Here is a 26,572-nt window from a genome sequence, read left to right on the forward strand (position 1 = left end):
TGAAGAAGTTTTCCTCTTCACCCCCACCCTCCTCTAGCTTATCTCTCCACGCTTCAGGCTCTCTGCCTTTATTCCTGATGAAGGGCTTTTGCCCGAAACGTCGATTTTGCCTGTCCTCGGATGCTGCCTGAATTGCTGTGCTCTTCCAGCACCACTGATCCAGAATATGGCCCTTCAATGCCCAGTCACCCACTACATATTCTGGAGAACCAATGAATCGTATCATGACAATATTTTTAAAAATAACTAAATAAAATTGATTCATAACATTAAAAAGACACATTTTACTGCAAGAACGCATAATGTGGATTGGCTGAGAGCCCAGACATCCAGAGGATTGTTGACACAGCTAGGTGGAAGGAACCTATTGCTTGTTTGACTGCTCTGGCTCTCCTATCTTTAGAGTTAAGGTTATGGTCAAGGTTAGGGTTAGTGTCATTTTTTCTTTCCATTGCACAATATTTATTTACACGAGACAAAGAGATTTCAAGTGTTTGCCGTTTCTGCAATTACGTTTTATAGAGTCTAGGTGAAAGACATGTTTATTGGCCTTTGTTAAAGGAATTAATAAAGTTTATGAAAAGTTATCTCTACATTTTTTAAAAGTAATTTTTTAGACATTCAGTTGTCACTATAGAGTTCACTGGATCCACATATAGGCGAAAGTGAGGAGTACAGATGCTGGAGATTAGAGTTGAGAGTGTGGTGCTGGAAAAGCACAACAGGTCAGGCAACATCCAAGGAGCAGGAGAATCAATGTTTCGGGCAAAAGCCCTTCATGAGGAATCCACGTATAATACAGTGAGTGAACGGAGGCACCATCGGTTGGCATGGGAGGCCTGAGGTGGCATGATTGAGACTTGGGGAGCATTTGAGAAGTGAAAGGATATGAGGAATTGGCTAGAGGCCTTGACAGCTTCCTTATAACAGGGATGAAATTCCACATACCAAAGTAATCCTTTTAAATAGCCTGCCTCAACTCCCAACAGCTTCTGCGGCTGCTTCTGAACTCTTTCCTGCGTTGAATGGCCTTACTGCAGCCGATGCTTGCTGCTCCTACTCTGTGGGCAAAAGGCAGGCATGCCAGGAATTTTCCAGAGTCCTGCTACTCACCCTAAGTATAAAAATCCAAGCCATGATATAAATGTGTAGGATGGACAGCTGCTTCATTCTCACATAATCTGATCACCTTCTCCTCCAGAAGCTTAGCTTTCTATTATTGTGCTCTAAATTGCTGCACTGTCCAAACTATTATTAACAAACAGTAAATGACACTGGCACTATTAATATTTATCATAATGTTTCTCTTTGCTCTCTTAATGAATTCATAATGAAAATAAATTATAATGTACACATTGTAAATGAGTGTAAAACAAACATAGAATAACACCAAGGAAGGAGAGAAAAATACATCAAACATAGTTATCTCATTCTAAACCGGATTGAAATTGTGTGATATTCCTGTAATTTATTGAAATTATATTGGTAATTTTGTGCAGTGGAGTACCTATTGTGATCATAGAAGAAAGTTAAATATGAGCCTAACTGTGATTTCCTGATTGGTGACTTCGACTAATTTGGTTTGCATGCTGAGGGAGTGAAGTACACCACAAAATTAAGGTGTGGTGCATTCCAAGATAGATATTCAGAGGCTTTGGCATATCACATACAGAGTCATAGAGTCACAGAGCTGTACAACATGGAAACAGACCTTTCGGTCCAACTCATCCATGCTGACCAGATATCCCAAATTAATCTTGTCCCATTTGTCAACACTTGACCCATATGCCTCTAAATCCATCCTATTCATATACCCATCAAGATGCCTCTTAAATGTTGCAATTGTAACAGTCTCCACCACTTCCTCTGGCAGCTCATTCCATACACGTACCACCCTCTGCGTGAAAAGGTTGCCCCTTAAGTCTCTTTGAAATCTTTCCATTTTCACTTTAAACATATTTCCTCTAGTTTTGAACCTACCCTGGGGAAAAGACCTTGTCTATTTACCTATCCATGCCCGTCATGATTTTATAAACCTCTATAAGGTCATTCCCTCAGCCTCTGACCTTCCAAGGAGAACAGTCCCAGCCTATTCAGCCTCTCCCTATAGCTCACATCCTCCAACCTTGGCAACATCATTGTAAATCTTTTCTGAACCCCTTCAAGTTTCACAACATCCTTCCGATAGCAGGGAGACTAGAATTAAATGCAATATTCCAAAAGTGACTTGACCAATATACTTTACAGCTGCAACATAACCTGTAAACTCCTATACTCAATGCACTGACCAATGAGGGCAAGTACACCAAACTCTTTCTTCACTATCCTGTTATGATCACTATTTGTCATGATCCCAGTGCTGGACAAGTAAGATCCCAGAATGAAATTTAGTTAATGTGGTGGTTAATCACTGAAATATAGTCACAATGTTATAAAGTTTCTTTAACAACAGAACAGATGTTTATAACTTAAAAGAAGTAATAAATTAAAAACAAGCTTTCTTAATATAGAACAGAGCTAGAAATATCTTAATATCGTGAGCAAGAGTTCTAATTAACTAATTCCCCCCTTTTCTGTTCCATGAACGATTGAGTCTTTTTACATGATAAAAAGGGAGAGATGCCAAAGTAAACATTGGACCCTTAGAGAATGAGGTTGTAGAAATAATAATAGGAAACCAGGAAATGGCAGAAGCCCTTTAATAGATATTTTGCATCAGTTTTCACAGTAGAAGAAGGAACATAGAACATTATAGCGGAGTATAGGCCCTTCGGCCCTCGATGTTGCACCGACCTGTGGAAATAATCTAAAGTCCATCTGTCCTACATTATTTCATTTTAATCCATATGTTTATTCAATGACCATTTAAATGCCCTTAAAACTGGCGAGTCTAACACAGGTAGACAACCCTTTATCCGAAATCCCAAAATCTGAAAAGCTCCTAAGTAGGAAGGTTTTCACGTGAAGTTTTTATCTCATTAACGAGGTTGTTTGGCGTGCAAACAGTTAACCCAACTCCACACCCACTCAATGCGTGTCACTCAGATGCGATGTGGGGATGCGTGGCCCAGCACTGACAGGCCTCAATTCTGTCTCAGGGCTCGTAGTACTCACAGTGAGTCTGCTGTTCAGTAAGGTTATTAAAAATTTCTCTGTTAAATTGTCACTTATTTCAAAATTCAAAAGATTCTGAATTCTGAAAATCACCTGGTCCTGAGCATTGTGGATAAAGGATTGTGTACCTGTACTGTTTGGCACTATCCACAACTCCACCGACATTAGTGTAATCCACAAATTTGCTAACCTATCCTTCTATGCCCTCAACCAGGTCATTTATAAAAATGACAAACAGAAATTGACCCAAACAGATCCTTGCGGTACACCACTAGGAACTGAACTCCAGGTTAAACCTTTCCATCAACCACCACCCTCTGCCTTCTTTCAGCTAGCCAATTTCTGATGCAAACCACTAAATCACCCTCAATCCTATGCCTTCATATGTTGTACAATAGCCTAATGTGGGGAACTTAACTAAATGCCTTATTGAAATCCATATACACCACATCAACCACTTTACCCTCATCCACCTATTTGGTCACCTTCTCAAAGAGCTCAAAAAGCTTTGTGAGGCATGACCTACCCTTCACAAAACCATGTTGGCTATCCCTAATAAACTTATTCCTTTCTAGATGATTATAAATTCTACCTTTTCCAACACTTTACCCACGGTCGAAGTAAGGCTCACTGGTCTATATTTACCAGGTTTGTCTCTACTCCCCTTCTTGAACAAGGGGACAACATTTGCTATCCTCCAGTCTTCTGGCACTATTCCTGTAGACAGTGACGACATAAAGATCAAAGCCAAAGGCTCTGCAATCTCCTCCCTGGCTTTCCAGAGAGTCCGAAGATAAATCCCATCTGGCCCAGGAGACTTAGCAATTTTCACACTTTCCAGAATTCCAACACCTCTTCCTTGTTAACCTCAATCCTGTCTAGTCTAGCAGCCTGTATTTCAGTATTCTCCTCAACAACATTGTCTTTTTCCAGTGTGAATACCAATGAAAAATATTCATTTAACTGTTCTCCTATCCCCTTGGACTCCACGCACAACTTCCCACTACTGTCCTTGATTGGCCCTAATCTTACTCCAGTCATTCTTTTATTGCTGTTATATCGATAAAAAGCTTTAGGGTTTTCCTTGATCCTATCTGCCAACGACTTCTCATGTCTCCTCCTGGCTCTTCTTATCTCTGAGGAGAAAGTGAGGACTGCAGATGCTGGAGATCAGAGCTGAAAATGTGTTGCTGGAAATCCTGAAGAAGGGCTTATGCCTGAAACGTCGATTTTCCTGTTCCTTGGATGCTACCTGACCTGCTGCGCTTTTCCAGCAACACATTTTCAGTTCTTCTTATCTCTCTTTTGGTCTTTCCTGGCTAACTTGTAACTCTCAAGTGTCCTAACTGAGCCTTCACTTCTCATCCGAGCATAAGCCTTCTTCTTCCTCTTGATAAGAGATTCAATTTCTTTAGTAAACCACAGCTCCTTCACTTGACCACTTCTTCTCTGCCTGATAGGTGCATACTTATCAAGGACATGCAGTAGTTATTCCTTGAATTGGCTGCAAATTTCAGTTGTGCCCATCCCCTGAAGTTTCCTTCCCCATCCTATGCATCCTAAATCTTGCCTAATTGCATCATAATTACCTTTCCCCCAGCTATAACTCTTTCCCTGCAGTACATACTGATCCCTTTCCATCACTAAAGTAAACATAACTGAATTGTGGTCAATATCACCAAAGTGCCCACCTATCTCCAAATCTAACACCTGGCCGGCTAGCATTCCAAAAATACTAAATAATCAAGTGGCATAAGGTGGAGAGGAAGTAAGTACAATTACTTTCACTGGGAAAAAAAATTGATAGGGAAACTGATAGGGTTAAATACCAGTAAGTACCCTGGAACTGATGGAATGCATGCTCGGATATTAAAGGAAGTAGCTACAGACATAGTAGATGTACGGTAGTAATCTGTTCTAGAGAAGTTCCAGAGGATTGGAAAATTGTCAATGTATCATCTTTGTTTAAAAAGGAGAAGGGACAAAAAGAAAGATAATTTGAGGCCAGTTAACTTCATGTCTGTGCATGGGAAAGTGAAGGATATTATGATGGATGTAATAGCAGAGCATTTAGAAATACTTAATATGATCAAGCAGAATCAGAATGGCTTTGTGAAGAGAATATCGTGCCTGACAAATTTACTAGAATGTTTTGAAGAGGTAACAAGCAGGATAAAGGGGAAGTATTTGTTAAGATACCACATGTTAGACTACTTCATAAGATGAGCCCATGATATTGGTGGTAGTACATTTGCATGGATAAAGGATTGACTAACCGATTGAAGACAGAGAGTTGGGATAAGAGGCATTTTCAGGATGTAAATAGTGGAGTACCACAGGAATCAGTGCTGGAGCCACAGTTATTTATAATATATGTCAATGACTTGGATGAGGAAAGTGAATGTACTGTGACCAAGTTTGCAGATGACATAATAGGTGGGAAGGCCAAACGATGAGGATGACACAAAGAGTCTGCAAAGGGATATAGCCAGGTCAAGCAAGTATGCAAAAAATTGGCAGATGGAATACAATGTCAGGTCATGCACTTTGGAAGAATATAGGTGTTGAGTATTATTTAAATGGAGAAAGATTGCAGAAGGCTACAGAAAAGAGGGATTTGGGACTCCTGCTCATGAAACAGAAAAAGCTAGTGTCCAAATTCAGCAGGCAACAGGGAAGGCCAATGGGATATTGACACTTATCCCAATAGGAATGGAGTATAGACGTAGGAAAGTTTTGTTGAAACTGTACAGGGCACTAGTCTGACACAGCTAGAATAGTGTGAACATTTTTGGGCCCCTTTTTTAAGGAACAATATACTGGTGTTAGAGGCAGCCTAGGCAAGGTTCACTAGCCTGATACTGGGTAAGGAGGTACAGTCTTATGAACAGAGATTGAGTAGGCTGGGCCTGAACTCATTGGAATTTAAAATAATAAGAGGTGACCTGACCTTATTGAAATAGATGGGACTGTTAGGGAACTTGACAGGGTAGATACAGAAACCTCTGGTTGGTGAGTCTCAGTCCAGAGGTCATAATCTCAGAAATAAGGGGTCACATATTTAAGACAGAGATGAGGAGGAATGTTTTCTGTCAGATTGTTGTGATTCTGTGGAATTCTTTACCACAGAAGGCTATTGAGGCTGTCATTAAGTATTTTCAAGGCTGAGATAGGTACGTTTTTAATCATTAAGGGAATTAAGGGGTATTGGGACAAGGCAGGAAAATGGAATTGAGGATTAGCAGATCAACTACGAGCTCATTGGATGGCAGAATAAACTCAATGGGCTGAATGGCCTATTTCTGCTGCTCTATCTCATAGTCTTACTCACAAAGGTGAGAGCTTGATCATTCTCAGCTTTTAAAAACCTGCAGGTTTCTAACCAGACACACCTGTTTAGATATTTTGTAAATTAAACCTTTCGATAGAGGAGACAGGTTTTTCCACAACCTGCTCAAAAAAGAAGCTCCTTGAGAAGAGAGAGTCTCGTTTCTGCGTTCAATTTTCAATTTTTGGTTTTCCTAACCTAATATCAATCACTGTGTATTCTGATCTGAATACAAGCTATTGGGTTCAATGTTTACTCTACCTGTCATAAACTAGTCTAGCAAAGTATTTCCATTAATTCTCCAAAGCTTTGCAGTCAGCTACTTTCTGATATTTAATGGATTAGGTAATTGTGCTGGAAGAACTGTCCAGCCAGGCTTTCTGAAATAAAACACTCACAGATGTAACCAACATATATTTTCTGCTGTTTTGAAATCCAAACATTTAAACCTGATAGCTATAGATATCACACTGCACTTATTGTTATGTAGTTGGGATTTAAGTAATGGCTTTTCATCTGTGTAAACAATTAAGCTGAGCCTAACTGATATACACTTAATCCTTATTATTCATTGATTTGATGCATGCTGATCACATACTTGTGAGTTTGGTTTCTTTTCCTCAGTGAATCATCTGGTCTGATTGCGCAGTCTTTTGTGATATTAAGGAATGTAACATTGGTGCGGTATCCCTGTATTTTGTTATCTGCGATGGTTGGTGCCCCTATACTCCACAAATAATGAAGCTGAAGCTTATTAAATAAAATAAAATGTTGTGAGATCCATTAATTAATGTAAGGAAATTCATTGACAGTTTTTCATCTCTCATAAATGCGCAATCTGACAGAAATAAAGCCTGGACTGATAGTCTGAAATTCTCTCCTTTTCCCAGTTACTGACTGTACTCAGTGAAATGTGTTTGGTCCATCTTGGTTCTAAGTGCTCACAGTGCTAGATTTCCCTCATTTCAGCTCTAATTCACACTAGGTTTTGAGCTTTACTCAGATATAATGGTGATTGGTGTAGAAATTGGAAAATATGAGCCTGACCTGTTAAAACGCAATTTTCAAAAAATCATGTTGTTGCAAAAGGACTCAAAGGAGTCTTACCCTGTAAATAACATAAGCTGATGAGAGGACTAACTGTCTGGGCTAAGTTCAAAAAGTGACTAAAAGGTTTGATGCACTTAAAGGTTAGAAAGAAATGTGTGTAAAATATCCTATTAGCCTCTTAATGTGCTTCCAAATTTGAACTTGCAAGAAGCAACTGGTTTTTTTTAAGTGTCAAATCCCTTATCTAATATTGTAAACAACTTATAGGACTCTAAATGAGAAATAATGTTTCTTCCACAGGTTCTTCAGTATATGGAAGACATTAAGGTGTATGAGATGCAGAATTTCGAATTCAAAAAGAAAATCTCAGAGGCTGACAGTAAGCTGAAACAGCAGCAGAACCTTTACGAGGCTGTGCGATCTGACAGAAACCTTTACAGCAAGAACTTGATTGAAGCTCAGGTAAGGACACCCCTTCTTCCAATCCATTGTTTTAGCATATTTCCTTTGGAAGAAAAACTTCTTTGTATGTGGTGAGTTCAATTATTACACATACCAAATTGTTATTGAAAGTTGGGTATTTATCCTTCTCCTCAAGTCACTGGAGTCTTTGTATTGATATCTCTCACATTAGTGTGTGGGAGGAATCTCCAGGATTTTGACCCAGCAATGATGAAGTAATGACAATATGTTTATAACTTGGAACAGACTGTATAGGGAAAGGTGCTCCAAAGACATTGCTGCCTTCAACTTTCTTGGTGATAGGTGTCATGAATGAGGATTGAAGATACCTTAACAAGTTCCGACAGTGCATCCTCTTGGTGGTGCACAGTGGAATTGAAATGCACTGACAATGAACAGTATCGGAGTTGACAAGGAACAAATGTGTTAATCAGAGGTTTGCTATGTTACAGATGACACCACACTTTTTGTTTGTTGTGGATGCCATCTCCAGGGAAATGCTGAGTGTTTTATCACACTGCTGACTTGGGGCTAGGGGCAGGAGTGGTTTTCGAGGGGTTCAGAAATGTGAGGTACTCCTTGTGACTGTAGTTACACTGCACTTGCTGCCAGGATGCTGATACTTGTGAGCTTCTGGTTGGTAACGGCCAAGATGACAATAGTGGGGGACTTGGCAATGATCATAGAACAATGGTTGGGTCTTTTGCTGGAGTTGGAATTGTCTGGCGTGGATCTTATCAAGTTTAAAATATAGCATTTTGTAAATATACCTCCTCAATCTAGTGTCACGTTTTACCATGCTGCAGAATAGACATGTAGCTCCATTTCACTCTATGGTGAGCTTCTCCCAGGCGAAAACTAAAATAGTTGGCACATAATCAGAGAACTGGGCTTTCTATTTCTGACCCTCTTCCTTGCAAAAGATGAAGTAATGACAATATGTTTGTAACTTGGGAAAGATACCTTCTTCCCTCACAGTGCCAAGGACCTGGTTTCAATTCCAGCCTTGGGTAACTGTCTGTATGGAGTTTGCACATTCTCCCCCGTGTCTGCTTGGGTTTCCTCTGGGTGCTTCCCACAGTCCAAAGATGTGCAGGTTAGGTCGATTCGCCATGCTAAATTGCCCAGAGTTTCCAAGGGATATGCAAGGTGGGTGTTAAGCCATGGGAAATGTAGGAATACAGGGACGGGGTGACTCTGGGTGGAATGCACTTCAGAAGGTTGATGTGAACTTGATGGGCCGAATGGCCTTCTTCCATATTGCAGGGTAAAAAAACACATAGTTTCCTTGATAGGAGAACAGGAAAGTGAAAAACCTTCTATACTACCAATGTTTTAGTTATTTCGGCCTCAACGTCTCAACAGCTCAGACACATTTGCCATTCCTGCTTTCCTACTGCACAGACTGGAAGCTGCACCATCTTTCTATCTATCCTTAGAGAGTTGCATGTTTTGGGGGATTAAGAACTAGCCCAGTGATAGTGATTTCCAGCTGGTTTAACCCTTGTCAAAAATAGCCATTATAATTTATTGGCTAAATATCAGTACCACACCAAGATCTGGACTAACTCTAGTGAGCATGAAGCAATATCATGTTATAAAGAGCCATTGAAACCATCAAAGAAATCATTCTCATCATTTCTTTCCCATGGAAAGGCAATTGAGTTTCTTGCAACTGGATGAAGATCAGAGTTCTGGCTGAGCATAAATAAACAACTTAATTTTCTTGTGCTGCTTTCAATGTTGGATAAATGCCTCACTCAAGCTTCAGGGTGAAGCACAGGGATCACATTCTTCCTGACCCCCTGCACCTGATTAACATTCTGGATAGTAGAGTGGAAAGGTCCTGCCTTTACCTACTTAAACTTCTTTGAATTGAAATAGCAGATAGAAGCTTACACTCAGAGCTGCAATGAGATAATGCACAACCTATCAACAATAGCTACTCTCAAGCATGCCAACCATCTATTTTTAATGCAAATAAGCATATGCTGGTGCACGATAATGAACATAACTCTCAATTTCCACAGAACTGAATTGCTGTCTGAAATTCAAATGTAAAGAAAAACAGTTAATTTGTAATTGGGATACTGCCCAGAAAAGGTAATTGCCACAGATGGATCACCTTTAAGTTGCTCCCTTCCTAAATTCATGGTGATATAGGAAGACAGATCAAAGACTGGCATTGGATCTTTATCTGTCTTTATGTATTAAAGGAGGGTTTTGTACACGGGAACTCTGAGATACAAAACTTACCATCTAATGCTCAAGAAACCTTATTCTTGCTGAACCAAATGGACATGTTTTTCAATTTATTTCCTGAAATCTCTAGACAATCTACAGCAGGCATCTCAAGCAGTGCCTTTGCACAATCTGCAAATCCAGTGACAAGGAAGGGAATCTAACAGCTGTGCCAATTCTGAGCATTGAGTCACTAATCTTTCAAAATCAGCTCTGCTAGCCGAGTCATATTGTTTAGCAGAGCATATTACAAGTGCAGCAGGCAGTGAAGAAGGCCAACAAATGGTATGCTGGCCTTCACAGCAAGAGGATTCAAGTGAAAGAACAGACATGTCTTTCTGCAATTGTACAGGGCCTTGGTGAGGCCACTCCTGGAGTATTGTGTACAGTTTTAGTCTCCTAACCAGAGGAACAATATTCTGTCTGTGGAGAGAGTGTGACAAAGGTTTCCCAGACTGACTCCTGGGTTGGTGGGACTGGTTGAAGAGACTGGTTGCTTAGAACTATGTTCACTGGAGTTTAGAAGAATGACAGAGGAATCTCATAGAAACCTCTATAGAATAAACTAGGGTAAATGTAGGAAGGATGTTCCTGATTATTATGGCATCCAATACCAGGGGTCAGAGTTTAAGAATGTAGGGTACATCATCTAGTACTGAGATGAGGAGAAATTTATTCATCCAGAGAGTGGTGATTCTGTGGAAATTCTCTGCCACACAAAGTGGTTGAGGCCACAACGTTGAATGTTTTCAAGAAGGAATTAGATGTAGTTCTTCCAGCTAAAGGGATCAAAGAATATGAGGAGAAAGTGGGAACTAGGTACAAAGTTGGATGATCAACTGTGATCATCTTGAGTGACAGAACAGGGTCAAATAGCCAGTTGGCCCACTGTTGCTCCTACTTTCAGTGTTTCGATATTTCATTTGCTTGATACCTGAGTTCCAAAACAACTGTCCTACTCAGACCTTGATGGTAGCAGAAGAATCCAAGGATGACGGTTTTTAAGGATGTCCTCAGAACATCCAGAAGAGGTCAAACATATTGCCAACTCATGGGAAATACTAGCCTGTGCCAGACCAAAGTGAAGAAGGCTCACTCAGGAAGACTCTGAAAAATGTGTTGCTGGAAAAGCACAGCAGGTCAGGCAGCATCCAAGGAGCAGGAGAATCGAATGTTCGGGCATAGGCCCTTCTTCAGGAATGAGGAAGGTGTGCCAAGCAGGCTAAGATAAAAGGTAGGGAGGAGGGACTTGGGGGACGGGCGTTGGTGCCCAACCACCAACTCTTCCAGCACCACCTTTCTCCCAATGCAGATTTGAGCATTAGATTTAAAAGCCATTGCAGAGCCTGTTGAACTGGAACAGAAACAATTCTTCCTCAATCCGAAGGAACTTTTAAAAAAAGGTGAATTCTATTTCAGCAAGATTTTGTTAATGGGTTGTGGTTAAAGAAAAGACATGTTGTTGAATGTAACCCTTTGCAATGTTTAAAAAACTGTTTTTCTCCAGAATGCGCTTGTGAACTTTTTTAAGTGGGCACTGTGGAATTGTTTTGTCACTGAATGTCAGTTCCTGCTGGCTGGCGTTTGAAATATCTCCAAGTTGGATCAGTTGAAACGGCCATCCTACACTTTTCCCCATGCTGACAATAAACGCCTCCAGCAGCATCATCTACTTTTCCACACCATGGGTGTTGTGATGTAACTGGGAATTGCAGCTTTGTCACCGATTTTGCTAAACTGAAAGGTCAGAAGTACGTCACTGCACCATACTGCTATTTTCAGGTTGTACTTAGCACAGCTGGTGGTTTCACTGCAAGGGTGGTGCCGTGTCCTTTGTGTCAGCAACAACCTTTTATAGCTCATCCATACCTACAGTCTATCACATGACTGGATTCAAAAGTCAGAATTCCGGTAATGCGATTACCAAACCAAGACATTCTGAGAACGTATTGTGGGCCTGATGAACACCACAAGTGTTATAAACATCAATTTTTAAAAATTGACTTAAAGTAACATTTTAAAGTTGCAAAGTTTCTTTTTCCCCAAGAATGGCTAAAAGAAAGGATTACTGGTTTTAATTTGTTGCCTCAGTTTAAAGTGTTGGGTAAACTCCAGGTCCAGCTGAGTGAGTTGACAAAGCACCTCTGTTCAGTTCTCATTCTTCATTTGTGACTTAAGCAGGAAAATGTCAGCAGCTGTTTTACCTAGGAAGATAACCCGACTGAGTTCAATCTTGACCTCGCTTGGTATCAATGAATATGTTTCTTTGGGCCAAGGGACACGAGCAAGCATGCGGGAGCTGATTTTTCGTCTCTGCCCAAGTCTGAGGTTGTTGAGGCCAATTGAAATCTCATTTAGATCATGTACTTAATTTTTTAAATTAGTCAGTGTAGGCTCTAGGAACCAAGCAAACAGCTTTAGATTGCAGTTCATAATGGACAATTAGAAACTGAATTTCACAGCCATCAGGACTCATTTTATTCACAAAACAACCTGCTTTCATTATAACGACATTCAGATGATTCTATTACAAAAAAGAATGCAATCTATTCATCAAGTTTGATTGGATGTCAGTGTGCGGGTCACATTTTCAGCATTAACACTGAAAGACAATTAAAAAAAACAAAGCTGATTTTAATAATCATATTCTCCAGCCTGCTAAAGGATGCTGAAAAGGCTGACAGACACTTTACCCTACATATCCAGCACCTTCCCTGGCTTTCATTTGGAGGTGGTAGGGTTATCTGATAGGTTCATAATTCCTAGAAAATGGAGTCACTGGTTGGTAGGATAGTGAAGAAGATGGTTGGTACACTTGCCTTTATTGGCCAGTGCATTGATTATAGCAGTTGGGAAGTCATGTTACAGCTATACAGGACATCGGTAAGGCCACTTTTGAATACTGTGTCATTCCTGTTTCCCTGCTACAGGAAAGATATTGTTAAACTTAAAAGGGTTCAGAAAAGATTTACAAGAATGTTGCCAGGGTTGGAAGTTTTGAGCTACAGGGAGAGACTGAATAGGCTGGGGCTACTTTCCCTGGAGTGTTGGAGGTTGAGGGATGACCTTATAGGAGTTTATAAAATCATGAGGGGCATGGGTAGGATGAAAAGCCTTTTCCCTAGGGTGGGGGAGTCCAAAACTAGAGGGTATAGGTTTAAGGTGAGATGTGAACGATTTAAAAGGGACCTAAGGGGCAACTGTTTCTCGCAGAGGTGGTGTGTGTAGGGAATGAGCTGCCAGAGGAAGTGGTGGAGGCTGGTACAATTATGGCATGTAAAAGGCATCTGGATGTACATGAATAGGAAGGGTTTAGAGGGATAAGGGCCACATGTTGGCAAATGGGACTTGATTAATTTATGATATCTGGTTGGTATGGACGAGTTGAACCGAAGGGTCTGTTTTTGTGCTGTACAACTCTATGAATCTATGACTCAGTTATGGGCCACATGGCACTGCAGTAAGAGCAGAGGCTGCTGGCTTGGGCTGTGGGTTCAATGCTAGGTTTCTCTGTATTGGTACTGAGTAACACTTCAACAAAAAGTAAATAAAACCAAACACATACTCCACACACCTCACAGCATCTAGCCCAAACACACCGCCATGACCCATTATGCCCTTCTACCAACTCTCTATGGGACTTCATGCCACCTCTTGCTCCTGTAGGCACCACCCTTCCATTTATATGCCAACTCCTGCACGCTCATGTCTCCCTCACACCCAGCACTGTTTGCCCTCTGCCAACTCATGTCATATGCGTCATGGGAAGATCCATGCACAGATAAGAAACAAGAAAAGTTCTATTGAATAAAGTTCTAACAGTGTGATGCAGATTTCAGTCCTTTTGCTACATTATTACATTTAGATTCCTTTACTTAATAAAGCCTTGTATAAACAAATATTTAACTCATGTGCAAGAAGCACCTGAATTCACAGTTCCACATCAGAGTCCAAAAACACATGTAGCTGCTGATCATGTTGAGATGGCAGGCCATTATCCCACTGTAATAATTAATCCTTGTGAAATCAGTCAGTAGCACTAATCTAGCAAATGGAAATCTTTACGCTTATTATAAATCTCTCAACCATTTGACAGTCTTTGGAAGTTTGACAGTTCCAATGGGTTTATGTATATTTTAGACACATTCTTGTCTACTTTTAACAATACCAAAGGATAACTGACCAATCTCACTAAGGGAACTCACCCTAAGGGCACCTAACCTCCATGACTTTTCCCACCGGGACCATGCCAAGAGTTGTATTCTAGCTCTCCAGAGGGAAATATCAGCTATCCAAAACCACTTCACTGAAACGGACCTGGTCCACCCTGCGGTTCTGGGCTCCAGACAGCGCAGATAGTAATCTGAGATTTAAATGGAAACAGCTCACCATGTAACTGACCAGCTTTCTCTATGTGCTGTGCATGCATGAAGCTCAGGCTGTCTCCAGATGTGCCCCACTGAAAGTCAAAACTGACATGTTCAAGGGTGGGACTTGTAGGAATGTTTGCCACTTTGTTAGGTCAAGGAATTTCAAAAATCGGATCCTACCTGAGAAAAAATGATTTGTTGAAAATGCAAAATTATCACACACTTGAGAGGTACTGATGATTTTGGAAGCCATGATTGTGAATCTACAATGGACTCAGCTCATGAATACATTTCTGGTTCAACAGTGACCATTTCTGAGCTAGACAATAATTGGAAAAGTTAAGATTTATCTCATCTTCCCCTATAGGCGTTCCCCTGAAGTCCTGGCATTATTCTGTGAGAAACTGTGACAAGTAGATTAACAAGGTCCTAGTTCTGACCCTGGCCTCGGCTAGGGTGGGCAGGAGGTACATTGCAATTGGCTTCATTGTCCGAAGGTTAATGATAATGAAAACAAGTCTCCTGGCTGCAATCGCTGGTAGTATTATGTGTATGTGTATGATAGGTGAAGAATAGATTGGTTTGGCCTTTAATGCTTGTTCACTGTCATTCCACCACCATTTGTCTGTAGCCTTGCATATAAATTGTGGCTACATCATTGAGGCAAGAGAGAGTGCCCAATTCTGTACCTGATCATACAGGAAAGGTGAAGAGAAATTAGTAAGGGAGAATGAATGTATTCTCTGTTGGAAGAAGAAGACATTTTTATCTGTCTTTTATAATTTAACAATGTATTTAGGACTGCTTTTAATTTTGCCTTTTAAGGATGAGATAGCTGAAATGAAACGTAAGCTGAAGATCATGAACCACCACATTGACCAGCTGAAGGATGAGATCTGTGCGAAAGAAGCTGCACTAGTGAAGCAACACCTCGAATATCAGCGCATGGAGAAGGAGAAGGATACACTAAAGGTATTATTGTCAGAATTTTACTGGAATAATGCTTCTTTAGCTCTCATTACCAAATATACATGTTGGCAACATTTAAAATTTTCATTACCTCAATGCATTTAATCCAGCAGTGTATGCTTGTTTTACGCCAATAGGAGCAAACAGTTTTGAATGATGTGGAGGTAGAGATCATCATCACAATGTCACAATGTCTTCTGCCTAAGACATTAGGCTAAGACATTAGGCTAGGGGCTTCTCTCTTAGAGAAACAAAAGTGGTCAAAGAGCAGAATCTGACCTGTGTTCCAATGTCTCACCACCTCCTTCAGCAGGAAAACACACTTTTCACAGGCTGTCAGCAGCCGTTGCTGATATTTTAATTAGATATTATTGATTGAGAGAAAATACTTTTATTTTCTGTTTGCTTTCATTAAATTACAAGTGGAAGCTTGGATAGATTACTTAATGTTCTTATAGTTTGAATCGTATCTACAGGGAGTTATTGAATAACATAAAATATAGTGCACTGAAATATTAACTTCACTGTGCTGTGATTGGTTATTAAAGTCATTAATGGTTTATGTGACTCGACAAGGACAATAATGAGGTCCCTGGGGCCAGTAATGACCAACATTATGGGAGTTTTATTATCAGCACTCTTAGGACCCTTCTTGCTAATTCTCTGAGCTTTGGCTTGTTACCTTAGGAAGAGGCAAAGCTTTTTTGCTTTGACATTGCAATCTGATGTTGTACATTTTTTAAAACATATTTATTGGATGTGAACATTTTTGCAATCCTTAGTTGTCTTTGAGAAGGTGCAGATGAGCCATCATCTTAAACTACTGCTGTCCATCTCTGGGTGCACTCACAGTGCTGTTAGGAAAGGAGTTACAGCTTCTTGAACCCACAACAGTGAAGATATAGCGATATAGTTCCAAGCCAGGATTGTGTACGACTTGGAAAGGATCTTACAGGCAGCACAACAGGTGTTTCTATGTGTCTGCTGCCTGTGTACCTTCAGGTGGTAAAGTTGCAGCTTTGGAAACCAGGCACATATTCCCCTCCCCTTCATTTGTCAGCCTTGGCCTGTAACTGTTCTCTCCAGGTCATCTTCATTCACTCCTACTCAATTTCCAACATCTCCTCACAACCCCTTGGCATCTTTTCATGCAATTGGAGAAGATGTAATACCTGCCTATTTACCTCCTCCCTCCTCACTGTCCAGTGCCCCAAACACACCTTCCAGGTGAAGCAGCGATTTACCTGCACTTCACTCATTCTAGTCTTTGCTCACAATGTGGTCTGCTCCACATTGGGGAGACAAAATGCAGACTTTGTTCTGGCTGCAGAAATAACCTTGAGCTTCCAGTTGCCTGCTATTTCAAACACCACTGTGTTCTATGGCCAACATTTCTGTCTCAGGATTACTGTTGAGCTCTCACAAAGCTTAACATAAACTGGAAAAACAGTACCTCAATTTCCACAAGGGCTGCTACCACAAACAACCTATTGTCAGCCACTAATAGTCTCCATTAGCAGCTATTGATTCTCCCAGGCTGACCTGTGACCATTCCTTTGTCCATCCAACTGATTTCCTCTCTCTGGGTTCCAACTCCACCTTCACCCTATCATTTCCTTCTCCCCCTACCACCACCTTATCTTCAGTGTATATACCAACCTTTTGTTATCTGTGATCAGCTCTGAAGAAGTGTCACTGGACCTGAAACATTAACTGTACCTCGCAGTTGCAGCCAGACCTGCTGAGTTTTTCCAGCAATTTCTGCTTTTGTTTCTGATTTCCAGCATCTGCAATTCTTTGGGGTTTTATTTGCAGGTTTGGAAGGTGCTTTTGAAAGAGGTCTTGTGAATTGCTGCAGTTCACCTTGTTTATGGTGCACACTGTTGTAACTGTGCACTGATGGTCAAGGAAGTAAATATAGATGGGGTGCCAGTCAAGTGGGTTGCTTTGCCTTGGATGGTGTCAAGCCTCTTGAGTGTTGTTGGAATTGCACTTGGCCAGGCAAGTGGGGAGTATTCCATCACACTTCTGACTTGTGCCTTGTAGATAGTAGATAGACTCTGGGGAGTTATATGTATCTGAATTCCTGACCTCTGAACAGTTCCTGTGTGTGTAGTTTTTGGCTTGTCTGGTTGAATTTTCTATCGATGGTAACTCCTAGATGTTGGCGGTGAATGATTCAGAAGTGGCAGCGCTGTTCCACGTTAAGGTTCATATTTAAATGTGTTGGTACATTATGATAAAATGTACTCTATAACTATTTATTCCACAAGGTGACAAAAGGCTGGTAGTGGTGCCTTCAAAAGTTAGATCTAGCTATTGCAGCTCTGTATTTCACTGGCTGATACTCACTGTGAAGTTTATTTTGCTGTACCTGTAGTCTGTAGATCAATGTGATATCATTCATAATACTACTTTCTGTCTGGGAATATTTTTAACTGCCCTGAACAGCAACCTATGTTCACCATGTTAATACTCCACAGCATCAAGGTTTAGTCATACAGTGTTATAGTGTTAGGTTAGCTACTCATGATTTCTTTTTATTCAAAGGAATGTAAATCTTTGGAATTTTTAATGAAATTATTCTTGGGATTTGAGGGTCGCTGGAAAGAAGCAAAACTCATTACCTATTCCTAATTACACTTGAGAATGTGTTGATGAGTGCTGCATATACCGTCAGTCATTGTTGATGGAGACAGAGATTATTAGATCTGTGGACATCAAGAGCCACATGTTGACTGCTGAGGTGGGTCGTTCAGCTCAAGAAATTTACTGACCTGCTGAACCTGCCTTCGTATTCAGTACCTAGATTACCACAATGTTTGCTGTGGAAAAGGGTGAATATAGAATGGAGTTGGATCTGCTGACCCTGGAGCAGAGGTTTGATTAAGAAAGAAGCAGGAAGATAAATGATCTGTTCTGCCAACTGTTCCCTATTCTCAGTTCAAATCAGAAAGAAAGCCAACTGTGTCTTAACTGTAATCGCTGATGACTGGGCTAGATGCATGCTGAGGTTGGCTAGTTAGAAGACCCAACCTCAAATCTCCATGACTTTGTCCAAGTTATGATAGCTGACTTTAGGCCCTCTAGCCTTACCCAGTTATCTAACCATCACCCCTCTGGCTCCAGGGACCCCCATGTCAAATTGTACCAACTCAAGGCCAAAACAGACCTCTTCCATGCTCAATCACCCAGTTTGCACAATGTACATACTAATGAGCCATAAAGTAACAATGGCAAATGGAGAACTGCTGACAGAAAGCAAATAAACTACATTCACAAATCCTCCTTTGACAGAAACCGCTATTCCTACAATCTTATAAAGGGGTCAACCTTACAGACCATTAAAATATCAATAAGAGATATTTCAACACATGACGCTTCTTAATCTTGTCCAAATAAGTATTGAGAAATGGACAAGTAGATCACAAAAATAATAACATATAATCACATAAAGATGTATATCATATAAAGTCAATAATTCACTGCACTTCTGAAAACAAAGACCTGCTGAGATAGTGCTATTATTGGTCTGGGCTAATGGCCAAGTCACATCTGGCCTCATCTGTTGCATTGCACTTAGTGATTTGTATTTTCAACCACCAGGAGTAAGTATCCTGGTTTATGAACCACAATTTAAGAACTGCTGTAAACTGTTACTCATCCTCCTGTCCTGCCCTCCCTCCAAAATAAATTGTCTGTGAGCACAGCCACTGTCACATTGTCCTGCATAACAGTGGTTGCTACACTTCAAAGCAATCTGTATATCGAAGACAATGTTCTGTGCTGTGATAATACTAAATGTAAATGCAAGTCCTTCTTTCTCCCAGTGCCTTTCCATTACAGCCAGCACAGAGGTTGTTAAGACTGACAAAATGCCAATATATTCTTTTGTGACAATGATCATGCATTCCATCAACTTTTCTGTGTGCAGTCCTTACTCCAACTCACTCTACAATGGAGAGATGCCTAAAGTGGAAATAAGTCCTGATTCAGTCTGGCCTTCTTCACAAATGTCAGACTTCATTTTCCAGCAGCTTGAAGACTTGCTACACTGCTGGTCATCCTTGTGCCCTAATTCACTGCTGCACTCACTCAGTCTCTACTTGACAAGAGTTTATTGCAGCATGCTGTAGATTTGAGAAAATAATTTCTATGCTCATGTTTGGTTTGCATTCTCCAATCAGTACCTTTTGATTGCTACTTGCCGTGGCTTGGCCAGCAGTCAGAATATTGTGGGTTTGAGCCCCGCTGCAGAGAATTGACCATAAAATCTAGATTAACATAACAGTTCAGAGCTGAATGAATCACTGTTGAAGGTGCTAGCTTTTGAAAGAGTTATTAAACTGAGTAATCACTCTAGGTGGAAGAATGGATTATACAGCACTACTTTGAATAATTGCTGGGGATTTATCCTCCATGTCCTGGCCAATATTTATCTCTCATTAAAATCCTATTAAAACAGATTGACTGACCATGATAAGATTGTTTGTAGGGATTTGCCGTGCACAAATGACTGCTATGTTTCAAACATTGCACTCAATACTGTATTTCAAATGACATCCTCTAGCTGAGAGTTGCTTTGAGGTGTCCATATGTCATGAAAGGTGCCATATAAACATATCTCTTTCTTTATGTTGTACATTGTACAGTTCAGGAGCAAAGAAAAGGGAGTACGATTCTGTTCAAAACTATTGTCAATGTAATTATTCAGAATTTTGTTAGTAGTGGCATATGCATTTCAACATTAAATGTCTGAATTAAAAGCCAATTGTGCAACAGATGTAGACAACAATTATTTTCAATTGCCAAAAGAAAAATATCCATTTGAAAGCTTCCTTTGTGATCAATGAAGCTAACCTGGATTTTATAAGCCGATGCAAGTACAGTTAAGACTTACTTTGCTTTATTGCTGATTTGAACTGAGAATAGGTCACAATTAGCAGAATGGATAATTCACCTTCCTGCTACTGTGTTGACCTAACTTATACTCAGATAAGCTTCAGTAACTCCCCAGTAAATGATGATACATCAGATCATGGCTGAACGGAAGTGAATGATACATTTTATAGCTGATGAGGGAAAGTGAAAACTTCAGAGACCAAATGATTCTGTCCGTGAAAATTAAATCTTCAAACGTCTCGCGGGCAATGGTGACACCCTTGTCTTTTCCCTGCTGGGATCTGCATTTGATTCCACTTGAAATTTTGCTGGACTTCTCTCTGCTGTTTATAAGTTCCTGTAAAAGGGACTCGGCATCTGAACCCAGTACCAAGTAGGTGTGTTGTACAAAATTGACCACAATCCTAATTGCACGAGTTCACAATTAATCAGAAATAGAGAGCTCAAATGAAGATTACCTTTAGCACAGCACCACATGTCAGAAGTGAAATGTGAGGGTACAGCGAAATTTTAGAGTAGATTTTAAAAAGGCTGGCCGGTGGAATGGGAGGACATATAACAATTTAAGTATGTAGAGGTACATTTTAGTATAAGGGATGAGGAGAGGCAGCATAAAATCACAAGCAGATTTGTGGTGCAGTAGAAAGACCTTGGGGAGATGTACAGAAATTGTTGCAAGTCGCAGGGGAGGTAGAGGAAATGGTTAGAAAGACATGTGGGTTCTCAAGTTTTATAAGTCAAGGCATAGAGAACAAGATAAGTAGTTAGTTATGTTGATTCATTATAAAAGTCTGGTTTAGCCCCAACTCAAATGTTGTGTCCATGACATCATATTTTTGGAAGGATGTGAAGAGAGGGTGCAGCAAGGATTTACAAGAATGCCCCTGGGAATGAGGGAATTCAGTTGTGAGTACATTGGATCGTTCCTGTTGGAGAAGAGAAGATTGAGAGCAGATTTCATAATGTATTCAACAATCTTAAGTATTCTAGATGGCACCAATGGAGAGAAACCATTCTCACAGTCATATAGCACAGAAACAGACCTTTCAGTCGAACCAGTCCATCACTGATAAGGGAGTCAAAGGATAATGGGGGTAGATAGAAAATTAGAGACCACAATCAAATCAGCTGCAATAATTCAGAAAGCCTGACTGGAAATGAGCATCATTTATTCTTGAACACCAAAATAGAGCCATTGTGGTGTATATAGACTAGTCCCAGCTTGAGACAAATGGTTCTACAGTCTCACACCCCTGGGTCCGCATTTTTTTAATATCTGAAATGCTATCACACACAACTGAATAGTTTTTCCATTACCAAATCATTATGACTTCTAAAAATTCTTTTTATCCATTAACTACCACCAGTAAATGACCCATGTGGCCAATTAAATAGTTAGACACAAATTCCATTATGGGCAAAGTGAGCAGGAAGAGGCTAAATTAAAATGGAGTTGGTGGGGGAAATAAAACATGTACTTCCTGTGGCTCCCACCTGTTTCTAAAGATATTGAGGGTATTGGATCTGCTTCATTGATATTTTCAATTCAACCTGTTCAAAGTTGATATTGTTGCATACTTCTGGAGAAAGTGGGGTTTGTACCTGGGTCTCCTGGCTTAGAGTTAGGGACACTACTACTGCACAGCAAGAACCTCCTGCATCTGCCTTGTTTTCTAATCTACTTGTTTATAGATGGTATTGCATACCTTTAGAACAGGTGAGACTTGAACTTGGTCTTCCAGGCTTAGAGGTCGGGACATTACCACTGCACCACATGAGCCCTTTGGCTTTGCTTTTGTTTAACATAACCCATTCATAGATGTTATTACATGCACCTCTGGCACTGGTGGGACTTGAACTGGGGCCTCCTGGTTCAGAGATAGGGACACTACCGCTGCACCTCAAGAGCCCTTTAAGTCTGATTTATACTTTTTTTTAATTGCACACAAACAAAATGCTTTCCCAATACCAAATCACCATGACCTTTTATAACCATTAACCACCACCAATAAATCCCCCATGTAATGTTGCATGCAAAGCCCAGTATGGGTAATGAAAACCATCAAAAGTGAGGGAGGAGTGGAGCTAAATCAAAATGGAGTTGGAGGGGGAAATAACGCACTGTAACCCCTGCATTGCCCACCTCTCTCTAAAGGCATCTTGGAGTTATCACATCAGCCATGATCTTACCAAATGGTGGAGCAGTCTCGAATGGCCTACCCCTGCTCCAGCTTTGTGTTTCCATACATTTGTCATACTCTACCTGAGTGAAACACATACGCTAGAGAGTTTCAACAGGGAACTGGATAAGCATCTGAAAAGAGAGAAGGTGGGTGAGTGGGTCTAGTTTTGTTGATTTTGAAGAGAGTCAGCAAGGACATGGTGGGCTTAATTGCCTCCTTCTATGTGTAATTATTCTGTCATCATGAGATTGTCTGTCTGTCTTTTCTCCAGTCTTTTCTCACTTCTGACAATTGGATTAATCCATACATATGGACAAATTACTGCAATGGATTGCCATTGTCCTCTACAGGATGACTGACCAGGAAATCCCCACTCTTACCAGCTGCCATCGGGTGTATTTGAATGATTTACAGCTTGATAATTAACCTATTTGGCCATGTTTTGAATGCACCTCCCATGGACCTCAAGTTCTGGCCCTGGTGTCATGACACTACCCCTGTGCCTCAACATCTTTTCTCTAAAGATTTTATTTGCAAGAATGTTAATTTTATGACATATACATATCAAAAAAAGGAAACTTTACTGCTGATATTGAATGTCCAGAATGAGGTGGTGTTCTGCACTGACATTTACCACCCTCATAAAAATATGAGACAGAAAAATACATTAAAAAATTAAAATGAAGTAAATAAATGACTGTGTGATTGATTCCTGCCTTTTTTTAAGTTAAGTGGAAAACATACAGCTTGAAAATGTTAGCTGACAAAGAAGAAAATTGTAATGTGGAGAGTTACTTTGTTGGCCATTCCTTGCCCCATTTGGAAAAAAAGTTATATTTAAGGCAGGAGCAGATTTAGTGGTGGCATACCAGCTAGTGTTTTATTTTTGTGCCTGAAGATGTTGCTGCAATAATTTATCATTGTATTATGGAGAGGTGACAGATAAATGGCACTAAACCTTGATGCTCATTGGAGGCCCAGCACAGACACAATAGGCTGGCTGGCCTCCTTCTTCAATAATTCTGTGACATGCTGTAAATTTACTGTTCTAATAGACTGCATGGAGGATCTGTGAATTTTCAAAATATTGATCAACCTCATAGTTTGAGCTGTTTCTTTCCTAAATGCAGGTTGAACTGCAGAAGATGAAACAACAGGCCCAGGACACCAGGATTTTCATTGAAAACCAGGAAACAGAAGAACGAAAGCTGCTGCGAATTATTGATGAGGCTGACACGGAGAGGATTCGACAAAAGAAAGAGCTGGACCAGGTGCATTGCAGTGGACTGTATGAGATAGTGAATTATTCAATTTTAAAGCGGTGCAGTTTGAATGACTTAAAAATACAACTGGTGCTTTATAAATGTTTACTTAATTGCTGTTTTCGCTGAAATAGCAGTTTTTGTATCCTATTTACTCTTATAGCAAAATCAGTTTTGTATTTTGTAGTTTATTTCTATATTAATTCTAATGTCAGGCCTTCAAATTTGCTCAGTAATTAGGCACAGACAGGTTTGACTCTGAGTTAGGCCAATATTGGGAGGGGAGGGTGTGACTCTGTGTTAGGCCAATATGGGGACAGGAGGGTTTGACTCTGAGTTAGGCCGATGAGGGGACAGGAGAATGTGACTGAGTTAGTCCAATATGGAGGTTGAGAAGGTAAAAGCTGAGGATCCTCAGTGATTGAAATTATCTGACAAGTTTGAGGTTCTTGTTACCTGTTTGGATGAAAGCAAAGGCTGCAGGGTAAATGAGTGATCTCACCGTGACATCATATGTGGGAAGGAAGCCATTCAAGTGTTGGAGTAAACAACAATGTTGTATTGGTCGGGGACTGAATAATCAGGGGGTTGACAGTTCTCTGCAGTCCTGAAAGCTGTGTTGCCAACGTCTGGGACATGTGCACTGAGCTGGAGAGGAACTTGCAGGGGGAGGGGGAACATCCAATGGTTGTGGTTCATGTAAATACCAGCAATGTAGATAGGACCAGGAAAGAGGTTCTGCTGAATTAGCATAACCAAGTTGCGTTTCAGCAAAAAAGCATAATCTCAAAGGTAATAGTAGCTGAATTATTACCTTATGCAAAAGTGAATTAGCACTTGTAAGCTAGATTGGAGAGTTAAACTGGGATGCAAGTGAATTAGAAAAAATTAGATCACACGGAATACAGGGAGGCGTAACCATTTGGATACAGAACTGGCTCGAAGGTAGAAGATAGAGGATGGTAGTGGAGGGTTGCTTTTCAGCCTGGAGGTCTGTGGCCAGCACTGTGCCGCAAGGATTGGTGCTGGGTCCACCGCTTTTCGTCATTTATATAAGTGATTTGGATGTGAACATAGGAGGTGTGTAAAGTTAAAAATCACACAGCACCAGGTTATAGTCCAATAGGTTTATTTGGACGCACTAGCTTTCGGAGCGCTGCTCCTTCATCAGGTGATTGTGATGAACCAGCTAGTGCTTCCAAATAAACCTGTTGGACTAAAGCCTAGTGTTGTGTGATTTTTAACTTTGTACGCCCCAGTCCAACACCGGCATCTCCAAATCATAGGAGGTGTGGTTACCAAGTTTGTAGATGACACCAAAATTGGAGGTGTAATAGACAATCAGGAAGGTTATCTCAGAGTATAATGGAACCTTGATCAGATGGGTCAATGGGACAAGGAGTGACAGATGGAGTTTAATTTTGATAAATGTGAGGTGGTGCATTTTGGAAAGGCAAATCAGGGCAGGACATATACACTTAATAGTAGGGTCCTGGGGAGTGTTGCCAAACAAAGAGATCATAGAGTCAGAAAGACATAGAGATGTACAGCACGGAAACAGACCCTTCGGTCCAACTCAGCCATGCCGACCAGATATCCCAACCCAGTCTGGTCCCACCTGCCAGCACTTGGCCCATATCCTTCTAAACCCTTCCTATTCATATACCCATCCAAATGCCTTTTAAATGTTGCAATTGTACCAGCCTCCACCACTTCCTCTGGCAGCTCATTCCATACATGTACCACCCTCTGCGTGAAAAAGTTGCCTCTTAGGTCTCTTTTATATCGCAATATTCCAACAGTGGCCTAATCAATTTCCTGTACAGCCGCATTTCGTCCACATCAATCTATGACCCATGCATTTAGAACATTGAACATGGCCTTTGGCCCACCATGTCTGTGCTGGCCTTGATGCCATTCTAAGCTAACCCCCATCTGCCTACACGTACTCCTATTCCCTGCCTATTCATGTGTCTGTTTAAACGCCTCTTAAACTTTGCTATCGCATCTTGTTCTAACACCTCCCCTTGGCAGTGTGTCCTAGGCAACTACCACCCTTTGTGTAAAACAACATGCTTCACACCAACTTTAAACCTATGCCCCCTTTTATTTTTCATTTCCACTCTGGGAAAAAATCTTCAACAGTCCATCTTATTCACGCCTCTCAGAATTTTCTATGTTTCTAATGGGTCCCCCCTCAGCTCTAGTAAAACAATCCAACTTTTCCAAGTTTTTACCAGCACATCCTGGTAAACCTCTTTTGCGCCATCTCCAAAGCCTCCACTTCCTTTCAATAATGTGGCGATCAGGACTGCACACCATATTCCAAATGTGGTCTGACCAAAGTTCTGTACAGCTGCAACATGACTTGCCAACTTTTATGCTCAATGCCCCAACTGATGAAGGCAAGCTTACTGGATGCCCTCTTTATCCACTTGTGTTGCTACTTAGAGTCATTGAGTCACAAAGATGTACAGCATGGAAACAGACCTTTCGGTCCAACTTGTCCATGCTGACCAGATATCCTAAATTAATCTCGTCCCATTTGCTGGCACTTGGCACAAATTTCTCTAAACCCTTCCTATTCATATACCCATCCAGATGCTTTTTAAATGTAATTGTACCAGCCTCCACCACTTCTTCTGGCAGCTCATTCAATGCATGCATGACCCTCTGAATGAAAAAGTTGCC

At 40.7% G+C, this 26,572-nt stretch overlaps 1 protein-coding gene across 1 annotated transcript in view; it reads left to right on the forward strand.

Moving 5' to 3' along the window:
• cfap58 (cilia and flagella associated protein 58) overlaps positions 1-26,572 on the forward strand; it is a 189,409-nt gene that overhangs the window by 53,344 nt on the left and 109,493 nt on the right. Inside the window, exons 9-11 of the mRNA XM_043712232.1 lie at positions 7,793-7,954; positions 15,391-15,537; positions 23,750-23,890. Coding sequence (XP_043568167.1) covers positions 7,793-7,954; positions 15,391-15,537; positions 23,750-23,890 — 450 coding nt within the window. The remainder of the gene's footprint in view (positions 1-7,792; positions 7,955-15,390; positions 15,538-23,749; positions 23,891-26,572) is intronic.

Source organism: Chiloscyllium plagiosum, chromosome 22 (genome assembly GCF_004010195.1).
Source record: "Chiloscyllium plagiosum isolate BGI_BamShark_2017 chromosome 22, ASM401019v2, whole genome shotgun sequence".
Lineage (NCBI taxonomy): Eukaryota > Metazoa > Chordata > Chondrichthyes > Orectolobiformes > Hemiscylliidae > Chiloscyllium > Chiloscyllium plagiosum.